Source organism: Heteronotia binoei, chromosome 5 (genome assembly GCF_032191835.1).
Source record: "Heteronotia binoei isolate CCM8104 ecotype False Entrance Well chromosome 5, APGP_CSIRO_Hbin_v1, whole genome shotgun sequence".
Lineage (NCBI taxonomy): Eukaryota > Metazoa > Chordata > Lepidosauria > Squamata > Gekkonidae > Heteronotia > Heteronotia binoei.
The window spans coordinates 72,965,945-72,978,486 of NC_083227.1; the positions used below are offsets into that span (position 1 = coordinate 72,965,945).

General features: G+C 43.3%; 1 protein-coding gene across 2 annotated transcripts in view; it reads right to left on the bottom strand.

Annotated features, from left to right (window-relative positions):
• The window catches only part of SSUH2 (ssu-2 homolog), a 66,079-nt gene that overhangs the window by 23,815 nt on the left and 29,722 nt on the right, over positions 1–12,542 (bottom strand). For both annotated transcript variants that reach the window (XM_060238277.1, XM_060238276.1), the window contains 4 exons: positions 9,727–9,787; positions 6,950–7,074; positions 4,553–4,615; positions 2,880–2,965 (listed from right to left, as the gene is read on the bottom strand). In XM_060238277.1, coding sequence (XP_060094260.1) covers positions 2,880–2,965; positions 4,553–4,615; positions 6,950–7,074; positions 9,727–9,787 — 335 coding nt within the window. The remainder of the gene's footprint in view (positions 1–2,879; positions 2,966–4,552; positions 4,616–6,949; positions 7,075–9,726; positions 9,788–12,542) is intronic.

Below are 12,542 nucleotides of genomic sequence, written 5' to 3' on the forward strand. Positions count from 1 at the left end.
TGGTTTATTTCTAGTGTTTGCTAATCAGTACACTGCAATTTCTGGTTTGCCCAATCCTCAGGTCTGGGCAGGGGATCCCCCATTTTTGCAGACTCCTCCCCACCACTAGCCAGCTGGCCAGCGGGGGGAAATACCACCCCGACAGCCACAATGTGCCTTTAGATCTCAGGCTGTGAGGAAAAGCCCCCTACTTTTCATACATATGGACATTGTGATCACCAGTATGGTTGCCAGGGTGCCTGGAGATTTGACTCTCACACATCTGCTCTAAGAAGTGGATTTTGCTTACAGTTTCTAAAGCTTATGTGGACATTATAAGCCTCAGCTTTGCAGCAGCATTCTACATCTCTGAAGGGTGTTAGCCAGAACTACAGACATGCTCCAGCTGCTCCTTGTGTGCCCAGTCTTGGCCACTGCAGTGGAAGAAGCCAGGCCACCATGTTTCCAGCCTGCCTCCATGAACCTAAGGCTAACAACATCAGAATCCATCTTGCTTTCCTGATCCAAGCATACCCTGCCAGGCTGGACTCCATTCCTTCTTAGTGGGAAGATCACCCACCCTGTGACACCCTTTGCCTGCAAGCAACCCATTTGCCTCATGAATGGATTAATAGCTCAACTGTTAGTCCTGATTGTTTAGCAGAACCTTAAACAATGTTTCCTGCCCAGAAGATGATGGGATAAGAAGAAAAACATCTCCTGTCATTGTCAGCTCTTTTGTCTACACCGGGGATACCTAGGCCAGTATTTGATTCCCTATTGTCACCTTCCCAGATAATCCCATTTAACCTTAAGTATCCAGCCATTCCCATTCTTACCCCAGTCTAACTCCTTGGAGCCGCCTCAGGCCATGTTGCAACTTGGAAATTTCCAGGTTCACAGGACTAAGGTGAAGTTCATTGGTTAAAGCTGACACCCAATTGGATGTCACCAAAGAACTCACCATTGGCTCTGCTAATGTCCAGCCCTCATGGTCACCACAGAACCTCCCCCTGCTCCTCCCCAAGACCTCCCAGCCCCTAAGGGTCTGAGGGAGTCTATTTAACCTCTGACCCAACTCCACTCATGTGTGCATCTAACAGTATCCCAGTTCCGCTGTCTAGATCCATCCCCAATTCTGGCCACAGTTTTGGGTCCATTTCCCCTGTCCTCTTAAGTCGCCATTGGAACCTTCCTGGAAGACTACGATGGTAAATATCGCCCTGTCTGTTTACCCATATGTGTTCCCCTATCAATCTATCTGTATTTCCTTAGACCTGTGTGAATGTGTGATTGTTTTGTATTTTTACCTTGTATGAAAGAACTATTATTCTAAATAAATTACAATTGGTTTTTATTAAATTAGAGTCCTTTTATTGAGCATTTACTATCTGGATGGTTGAGCCTGGTATACATTTGGTAAAAAGATTCCTGTTAAGCCGGGTGTCCACCTAACTAATTCCCCAACCTCGTTTTGAGGGTATTTTGGCTAACAAGGCAGGTTCAGAAGCTTGGAACTGCTTCTGTCTTGGAAGGTGCCTTTAAATCTCAGTGAGATTGAAACTGGGGGGAAGGGGGAAGCAAGAACAGCCTCATGTGTGTGTGAGAGAGAGAGAGAGAAAGAGAGAGTGAGAGAGAGCCCAATCCCTCTGTTTGTTTTGCATTCCATTCAGAAGCTGTGTAGTAAAAGGGAAAGTAAAGAGTTAACCAGAACCTGAGTATGGGATAGAGGAAAATTCCACCCCCTAGACCTCTCTCTCTGAAAGTTGGTTGAACTATAGCAAATTGTTACATTCAGCAACTCCGATGAGCAAAGCTATCTATACCATTGCTCCAGGGAGATCACAAAAGTGTGGGCATACAAACTGTTTATTTTGGCTGCTTTGTGAGTGTGTGTGTGAGAGAGAGAGAGAGAGTTCACTTTCATGTTAGTGGAAGTGCAGCTGCTGTGGAACCATTTGAATGCAAAAAAAAAAGACGAGGAAATAAAGACTGCATTCAGGGGAATGCCAGTGCTGTATTTTTTTTTTTAATTTATTCATTTATTTATAGAGAATCTGAAAGTTTCCTGACTTCACTCCCAAAGTCCCCAGCTATTTCCTGAGTTGGACCTGGCAACCCTACTTGAATAGCAAAGCAGACACTAGGGGGAGAGTGATTACACTATACGATTCCAGTGCTTTCTCCCTGCAAGGGAACCAGTCCTGGAAAGCACCAGCCCCTGAAACTTTTCAAGGCTAGCAGTAAAGCAGTATTACAGAGTGTTGCTTAGAGATCAGCCCCGTAGCTAGGGGCCATGGGAGGAGGGTGCCATGGGGTGCCATAGGGGAGGGGGCCCTTTAAATCATGCAGGCGGTGGCTGCTCTTGCCGCCCGTCCCTCATGATTTGGACCCCACGAATTAGCTGATTTGTGGATCCTTTAAATGACATGGGAGGGGCAGCAGCTGCTCCTGGGTGTCCCTCCCATATGATTTAAATTATGCAGGAAGGAGAGGGGCAGTCTGGGAGTGAGGGCCCCCCAAAAAAAACTATCAGGGGGGCAGGTGGCCCCCTGGTTAGCTATGGGCCTGTTAGAGACACTTTCAGAGTTCACTTTGCACTCAAATTCCAACTGTGTTTTGCACAGTCTCAGAGGTTCCAGGAAGGCCTGCTCAAATATCAAGCTATGAAAATGGTACATATGCAAATGGTACACAGTTTTCTTTGTGGAGTGTGCCTTATATAATGTAAATAACATGTATGAACAGCTCATCAAATTTATTTTGAAAAGGAAATCTCTGGGTGCCAAATTGCTATCATTGGTGACTAGCAAAAAATGATCTTGTGTATTTACTAATAAAATAGTATCATAAAAACTCCCATAGCAAAAAAACCCCAAAACTCTAGGGTAGCATCTTACCTTTTACGACCAGTACCTGAACACATTTGGCACCGTTTTTGGTATTTAGATCTATGTTTGGCTCCACAGCATGTAACACACCTCAACTAATGGAATACAAAATAAACAGAACAATCTTTTCAACTCTTCTGTTTCCAAAATGTCCAAAAATGCCTTCTCAACCAACATAACTCAGCATATGTTTTATATAAGGCCTTACTTTTCCTATTATTGTTAACACCACAGACACAAATTTAGTTAGGTTGGGGGGGATGCTGAAAGAAACACTTCAACCCATATTCCTCACTGGCAGTGACAGCTGTTGATGCTGTTTATTGGTACATACTGGTCACTGCCGCTGCATTACACTGTAGGGGAGGGGACAGCAGATCCTGTCAGGAGGTAGCAGTGGAAGCAGCAAGGAACTAAACCAAATGGGCTTAGTATGGGATAACTGTGCAAAGGATGACTCTAAGCAAGCACAACGCTGATGATTGGCTAGTAACCCCAAGTGTAAGCTGTGAATGCCTTGTCAGCAGGAACATTTTTGCATGGTGCTGGCCAAGTTAGCACTTGCCTCACTGTAGGCTTGCCAGTCCCCAGGTCCCAGCAGGGGTTGTTCCGCTTTCCCAGACTCCTTCCTGCACCCAGTCAGCTGGCCAGCAGGAGGAAGCCTCACCCCCCCCCCCCACAGCCACCATGTGCCTTTCCACCTCCGGAGACTTCAGACTCCACTTGGAAAGGCTTCCTCTTGGGATGGTGTGTCTGTGTCTTTAAGGCTGAATGGGGGCAGGGGAGCAGAACAAGATGGCTGCTCCCAGTGGCTGTGAAAGCAGCCCAGGCCCTCCATTGGTTGCACAAACTTTTCAGAGGTTGTTTGCATAGGAAAGGTAAACTTGGACCTTTGGTTGCTCTGTGTTACTTTGAAGAAGTTGAAAGTTCAGCAACTCATGAGTAGAGATGCCAATCCCCAGGTGGGAGCAGGCCCTCCCCTGCTTCAGAGTCATCAGAAACGGGGGGGGGGGGGGGAATGTCTGCTGGGCACTTCATTATTTCCTATGGAGATCGATTCCCATAGGGTATAATGGAGAATTGATCTGAGGGTATCTGGGGCTCTGGAGGAGCTGTGTTTTGAGGTAGAGGCACCAAATTTTCAGCATAGCATCTGATGACTCTCCTCAAAACACCCTCCAATTTTCAAAAAGACTGGACCAGGGGGTCCAATTCTATGAGCCCCAAAAGAAAGTGCCCCTATCCTTCATTATTTCTAATGTAGGGAAGGCATTTAAAAGGTGTGTGGTCCCTTTAAATGTGAAGGCCAGAACTCCCTTTGGAGTTCAGTTGTGCTTGTCACAACTTTGCTTATGGCTCCACTCCATGTCTCCTGGCTCCACCCCCAAAGTCCCCAGATATTTCTTGAATTAGACTTGGCAACCCTACCTCACTGCCACTTTGTAGCACTGTCCAATTAGGACATGTTCCCCACCTTTCCTTTTGATTACCTCACAGTGGCAATCAGAAACTCCTGTCTATAAATAATTGGGGAGGGGGTACATCCCACGGAAAGATCTGCCACCTTGGTGAACAAGCATTGTCTGCTATTGAGGGGCAAGTTGCAGTGGTTTTGAATCTTGAAAATTGTACTTTAATATGAATTCAGTGCCCATAGAAAATAAATAACTGATACTACTCACCCTTCCTGCACCATGACACCCACTGCATTTATATCGGCCATGGCCATGACATTTGTGACATTCCTGAAATAAAAATGGTGTACATAGATCTTCCTACCAAGTATCTTTAGTGACTACACATTATCATCTAAAATATCAGGGGTGTCAAAATCATTTGTTATGAGGGCTGGATCTGACATAAATGAGACCTTGTTGGGCCAGGCCATATGAGTCATAACATGTATTGCCAGGTAGCAGAGATATAAACTTTATAAAGGACACAGACAAATACAAAGATTTTTAAAAAGCTTAAAATAAAACATGCTTAAAACATTAGCACACATTGGGATTAAAGGTGCTTTCTTTGTATCTCTCCCATGAGATCCAGGGGACTGGGCAAAGGAAGCTCTGGCTCTTTCCTTCTTTCCCCAGAGGACAAGGAGTGGGAACAGCCTCAGTCAATAGAAAGAAGAGAGGCTTGGCTCAGTAGCTCTGCTGTGTGATCAAGAGAGTCTGCCAAAGAAACCTATTCCTCCCCCAGAGAAGAGCGTCCGCCAATGGAGAAAACAGAGGATTTGCTCTGTAGCTCCCATGCAATTAAGCAAGCCTTGCAAAGCAAGCTGTGATGCAGAAGGAAACAAGAGAGAGGGAGAAGGAAGCAGATAAGTCAGTTGCTCGGGGGTCTGATAGGAGCCCTCCCAGGGCCTGATTCAGCCCCTGGGCTGCATGTTTGACACCCCTGAATAATATATTGTAATACCCTAATCACACAATTAAAAATATATTGCAATACCTTGATCACACAATTACAAATATATTGTAATACCTTAATCACATATATATGATTTGATGAGCAAATGAGAAAGTATATTATTATATGTTTACTAAGGTAAATTTGTAGTGCATAGGACTAAATTGAGGCTACTGTACTTTGGTCACATGTTGGGAAGACAAGACAAGACTCCCTGGGAAAGATAATAATGCTAGGAAAAGCTGAAGGCAGCAGGAAAGGAGGTAGACCCAACATGAGACGGATTGACTCAGGCAAGGAAGCCAGGGCCCTTTGTTTGCAAGACCTGAACAAGGCCATTAATAACAGGACATTTTGGATGACATTAATATATAGCAGGGGTGGCCAACGGTAGCTATCCAGATGTCTTTTGCCTACAACTCCCATCAGCCCCAGCCATCAGCCATGCTGGCTGGGGCTGATGGGAGTTGTAGGCAAAAACCATCTGGAGAGCTGCCGTTGACCACCCCTGATATATAGGGTTGCCAAGTAAGAAGCAACTTAGCAGCACTTAACACACACACAGGAAGAAAAGCATATATTCATGAAAGTTATTTACAAAAGAATTGCAAAATACTGAACATATGAACATATGAAGCTGCCTTATACTGAATCAGACCTTTGGTCCATCAAAGTCAGTATTGTCTTCTCAGACTGGCAGCGGCTCTCCGGGGTCTCAAGCTGAGGTTTTTCACACCTATTTGCCTGGACCCTTTTTTGGAGATGCCGGGGATTGAACCTGGGACCTTCTGCTTCCCAAGCAGATGTTCTACCACTGAGCCACCGTCCCTCCCCAAATTAATTACAAAGACAGTGGGTGAAGCAGATTGAGAAAGTGACAAGATAAGATTATAACTGGATTGAAAAGAAGTCAGTCAGTTCTTGTGGACTCCCACAGCTCCTTAAAAAGGAAGTCATAACTACAGTACAGTGACTTAGAGATCACCATGTGAAAAATGCCAGTATGATACAGGGGATCTATGTGGCATCATGGGAAGAACAAGAAAAATGTCCCTCTGCTCTAGAATATTACTAGAGATTGGTTAAAGCCTGCCCCGGCCATGAAGCAAGACATCTATCCTGGAACCTGCAAAAAATCTTGAAAGCTAAGCAGGATTGGAACTAGTGTGGGGAACCACCAAGGGAGATCTGCAGAGGAAGACAATGGTAAACCACCTTTGCTTCTTGAAAGCCCCTTGCTGGGGTTGCCATTAAGTTGGTTGTGACATGACGGCCCACAAATATGTGATAAGAAGGACAATTTTTCCCAGTCCTGCAGGTATCTCCAATTCCCTCCCTGAAGCCATTTCTCTGTGTCCCTCATCCCACAGGAGGAGCATTTCAGGAGGCATTTGAACCACCACAAGGGGGAGGGAGCAACAATAACCCCCCCCCTCCTTGTGCTCATGGTTAAAAATTAATTTCCCCTCCTTCAGGTAAATATATTTTCTCCTAAATGGGAAAAAATAGCATCACCAGCTACACTAATTGTACATACAAATAAAACAAATTTACACTCTCTAGTCAACTCAATGTAAACATAAACCAATATACAAAAACTTTGGTGTTACTAGGGTTCTTCAAGATTTAAGTAGCAGTTGACATAAACTAAACAATCAGTAAATTACCTTGACTAAAGAAGAGTGAGGAACACGGAACTTTTTTGCATCTTCCTGAAACATTTTTGGAGCCTGGACTTTAATATCCCATAATCGAGGGGGTGCACCATTTTGTGGCCCATCTATCAAAGCATCTGATAGGAAGAAATAATACCAAACCCAGCCTATTAACAAGCTGATGTACAAAGACCATACTCCACCCCAGAGTTAACAATAATAAAATCTATTAAAATCATCAGGGTTTGCATCAAGGCTCCACATTGTTTAGCAACTTGTGGGGCCTCATAACGCCCATTACTAGCTCCCCCCCCCCCCAAAAAAAAAACAGTACACAACTAGAAAGGCCACATAGCAGTAGGAATTGTTTCTTTTTCCACAGTTAACTGATTGTCCCCCCAAATGGACTTGTCGGTCCTCTCACAGGCTGTCATCCTAAAATAGATAGAAAACTGATTAGTGGTTGTAGTAGCATCAAATTCCCTCTTCCCCTCAGGATGAGCTACTGTTGCTGATGTCTCTGGCGACTACTGCTAACTAACCTTTACACGGAATCCCATACTGCTTGGTCCTTGATTATGACTTTCATTATTCTTTATTCATTTAGGTCAATAATCCTTCATTGTATTTAGAGATCTGATTATTATACTCATAAATAATCTTTAGGCAAATTTTCTAACTCGAGGTAAATAAACAGCTAGGTATTTTAACATCCTTCTTTTTTTATATTGATTCCATACTGAGTTACATTTCTCTAGTTGGTCACTGAACTTGGTTCTGGCATATTGTTAATGTATTGGGGATTATTTGTGCTGTTTGTGTTGCCTGGCCTATCTTTTCTGGATCAATAGACATGTCGATTCTTTCTTGGGCTGTTAGTCTGAAAACTTTGACAGACACTAAAGGTGTTCAACATACTGCAAGACTGCAAGATGTCCTGGAGGAAGGTTAGTTTTTCGAGTGGCAATAATAGTTGCCTCCATCCACCAAAACTCATCACAAAAGTCTTCCCAAAGAGTGGGAAAAATTACCCTAGGACTGTAAAAGAAAATGTTTCAGCAAGAAGGCTCTCTCCAGCAACCTTCAGCTGCTTCGCACAATAGGTCATGCCAATCACTTTTAGAAGGAGTTTATTACTTTTCTGGGGAAACTAATACATTTCAGCTTTCTAACACTGATCCCTCAAGCAACCCTTTGCTTGCTCTTCAGGGGTTTTGTAATTATGCCAAAGTTAACTTTATAAAAAGGTCTGTTCCCCTCCCCATCAGGGATCTGAGAACTTTCTTCAGCCTGACCTGAGAGTTTGGTAGGCCATTGTTTGGAAAAAATAAATACAAAATAGGGGGGGAAAGCTCTGTTGACCATTTTAGTGGAATGAAAACAATTTGGTAAGAAATAGAAGACTGTCCTCTTACTCTTCATCAGTATTCAGACAGAGTTGCTCTCTGTTGGTGATTTAAAAAAAAAAATCTCTGCAGTTTTGGGCCTGTTTGCTGCTGTTCTGGGTTAAATATTAAGGATGTGCATCAAAACCAGGGCTTTTATTTTTTAGCAGGAACTCATAGGAACACAGTTCCAGCTAGCTTGGCATCAGGGGATGTGGCCTAATATGCAAATGAGTTCCTGCTGGGCTTTTTCTACAAAAAAAGCCCTGATAAAAACAATGGATTGATGGATTGCATTCATTCTTTCATTATTTCTAGTGCCTGGCAGTCTGGTTAAGAGAGCTGAAGGACACTGGAAGCACATGGAGAGTCCTCCTCCTCCTCTCATCTTTCTCAGTCTTGTACCTCCTTTAGTGTTCTTCTCTACACTCTCTGGTTGCTATGCTAGTTGCAGCCAAGCAAGGAATGTGGATGAGTTGCTCCACTTTCTCTGTTTCCTGTTTATTTGGAAATGTCTGTGGTACCAGGACTGTTTTGTGTTCTTGTGGCTAGTCCTAATGAATTGTGTTTGATATCTACTTTGAACATTAATGTGTGTGTTAATATAATGCTTCAAGTACTGTGAGAACTGTAATGGCAGTAAGTGATATGGCAATCTGCTAGCACATACAATACAACTAAAAGCGGAGGTCAAACGTATTGAATTTTCTACATAGATAATGTTAAAATGAAAGCAAATATACCACCCTCATTTTAAAAAAATCATTTTGCATTGTTTATGGCATTAGATACTCAATATTAATGATCTAACAATTTATAGTTTGTGACTCAGATGTTAGCTAATGCTTTGTGAATAAGTGCTTTTCATCCCATTGCCAGATCAGCTCCTCATGTGACTATATGCCAACTAGAATGTTCCCCCACAGTAAGTACTGTCTATAAAATGTAAGGTAGAATTTTCAAAATTGTATTCCAAGCTCCTCATTGACAATTTCTGTGCAACATTATAGATTTGCAAATATAAGAAAACTTATGTGCTGTGCACACAATGGTTTTCATACTATCAGGGGTAGAATTCTAGCAGGAGCTCTTTTGCATATTAAGCCACACACCCCTGATGCAGCCAATCCTTCAAGAGCTTACAAGGCTCTTTTATGTAAGCTCTTGGAGGATTGGCTACATCAGGGGTGCGTGGTCTACTATGCAAAGGAGCTCCTGCAAAATTCCACCCCTGCATACTATTAATTTCATACCAACATACTGAATTGAGCAACAACATAACAATTCAACTTTTGCTTAGATTCAGTTGTTTGACTCCTTTCTACGAAGAAGGAAATAATTCATAAATCCTCCCTATGCAATTAGAATTAATTACTCATATTCATGGTTGGCTCAGTTACTTACTAGTACAAGGCTCAAAAGTCCATTCGCTTACTCTGATTTCATTAAAAGTCTCCAGTCGATACTGTAAAGGGAAAAAAATCTGTTAGAGACAGTTTTTAGATGTCAAATGTATGAGGCCCTTTATGCTTCATACCCTTCACAGCAACTAGAATGGGTTGGGCTTGGGGGCCATTTTGGGGAGGAAGGATGTGGTGAAGGAAAGGATCAAGCTATTTCACATCTCGTGAAAGCACATGGAAAGCAGCCTCTTCCCATCTTTCATTTCCACTGCTTATCCACTGTTTCCTCACCTAAGTATTCCTTATGCCTTTTTATTTCTTTTTCTCTCCCCCACCCCTGCTGGCCTTTCATAATTTCTCTTTCCATTACATGATTAGAGTAACTGGAACATAGTACCTATCTATACATTGGCTCAGTACAGACCACATGCAAATTTGTAGGTTAATTAATATTTGTTAGTGGATCATCTGAACACAGGACTACTGCCTTATCTATGATTAGGCAGGTTCCTTGAAAACAGGATCTGAAACCCAAATCTGTTTTACTAGTCATAGTTCACTTTACATACAAATGCTGAGTCCTAGCTTAATCCTCGCTTGTTTCCTGCCACCACAAATAGGGCTGGCAGACTCACCTTGACAACTAGCAGGACTCCAGATAGGGATGTGAGGTGGGGGGGGGGGGACTGCCATCAGCAACAGTGTGACATCACTTCCAGGAAAACCTGAAAGTGACATCATACCTAACCTCTATAGGAATTGCTAGAAATGATATGGTAAGACCACAGAATTCCTGGCAATTCTTAGAGAGGCATGATATCACTTCTGGGTTTTCCAGAAATAACATCATACCTTCACATATGGCAATTTTAAAAAATCCTTTTTCTTACCAGTTGCTGGAGTGCCAGGGGGCACATGTCAGCCTTAACCTTTAAAGCCCTCATACTTACGGGTCTGTCTCTCCCATAACACCCCCAACCCATGCTTTCTTCAGTCAGCCTCTTGGGGCCTCTTGCAAGTGTCCAAACCCAGGACGGCTCATTTAGCTGTCACTAGGGGAAGGGGCTTCCCAGTTGTGACCCTTACCCTCTGGAAAGCATTCTTGAATTACACCTGGGCCCTGCCAGGCTTGTTTAGCTTTTGCAGGGCATGCAAAGCCAAATTGTTTTGTTTGGCCTTTGGAGTATAATCCACATGTTTGAGTGGTTTTATTAGTGGTATGATGCTAGCCACATATTTAAATATTTTAATGTTAATATTATATATTTGTTATCTGCTTTAATGCTCTTTTTCTTTATACTGTTTTAATGTTGTAAGTTGTCATGAGATCCTTTGGGTGAGCAGTGACTGAATAAATCTAATACACAAACAAACAAACATTACATCATCCCTGACTATAGAGACACGTGACAAAAGCTGGTCAAAACCAAAACCTCTTTCACTTTTTATCTTCTTGGTAGCAGTGGCATGCTCAGCTGCTAGCCCCTCCATCTTAAAAATCCAAGAATGCTGGTGTGCTCTTTTAGGGTTCCCAACCCCCCGCCCTGCCGGGGGACCCCTGGATTAGGAGCCTTTCCCCCCGATCTCCAAGAACGTGGAAGCGGGAGGGGTGGGGGGAACGGCGCGGCCTCCCTTCATGAGGTGCATGCTGGGACTCGTAGTCCTTGCATCCTCTCCAGCTGCTACAGGCGTCTCCTCGGGGAGTCTGGCTGGCGGAGGGGGGGAGCTCCGCCCCCAGAGGACCATGTGCATTTCTACCTCCGGAGGCTTCAGTCGCTGATTGAAAGGCTTCCTCTTGGGATGGGGTGTCTGTGTTACTTTGAAAAAGTTGGCAGCAACTCATGAGTAGAGAGGCCGATCTCCCTTCAGTGTTGCCAGAAATGGCGGGGGGGGGGGAGTCTGCTGAGTACTTCATTATTCTCTATGTGGAGATCGATTCTCATAGGGTACAATGGGGAATTGATCTGAAGGTTTTGAGGGCTCTGCGGGTGCTGTTTTTTGAGGTAGAGGCACCAAATGTTCAGTATAGTATCTAGTGACTCTCTCCAAAGTATCTGCCAAGTTTCAAAACGATTGGACCATGGGGTCCAATTCTATGAGCCCCAAAAGAAGGTGCCCCTATCCTTCATTATTTCCTATGGAAGAAAGACATTTAAAAAGGTGTGCAGTCCCTTTAAATATGATGGCCAGAACTCCCTTCGAGTTCAATTATGCTTGTCACACCCTTGTTCCTGGCTCCGCCCCCAAAGTCTCCTGGCTCCACTCCCAAAGTCCCCAGATATTTCTTGAATTGGACTTGGCAACCCTATGTTCTTTCCTTACATGTAATTTAACTAAGTAGCACCAAAGACAGCTTAGTTTGGTTAACACCTGAAGCCATCTCACTGCCTCAAGCAGCTGTGTGGGGGAGCCTGAGAAATGGATTATCCCCCAGACTTATTTTGCTGCCAGGAAAGGAAAAGAGCACATGGATCCGTGGTCTTGTATTAATGGCCCCAAAAGAACATTATTGATGCATAGCAAAGCTTTTTCATTAGCCTGATGCTGAGATAGCAGTCATGTCTTTTTTGAAGAGGCAGGAAGAAAGAATGAAGAATTTGCTATCAAAGGAAAACTAGGATTCAGTATTCATTTGGGAGTTAAACTTTGGCCTTGTTACAATTAAACAGTTAAAATGAATCATATTATATCTGACATTTCATCTGACCTAAGCCATTATCTTGAATTATATAATTCCAGAACATCATTTTAAAAACTCTCACTCGGATAAACATAAAATTAAAAGGCTCATTCATTAAAAAGCACATGTTGAATAAA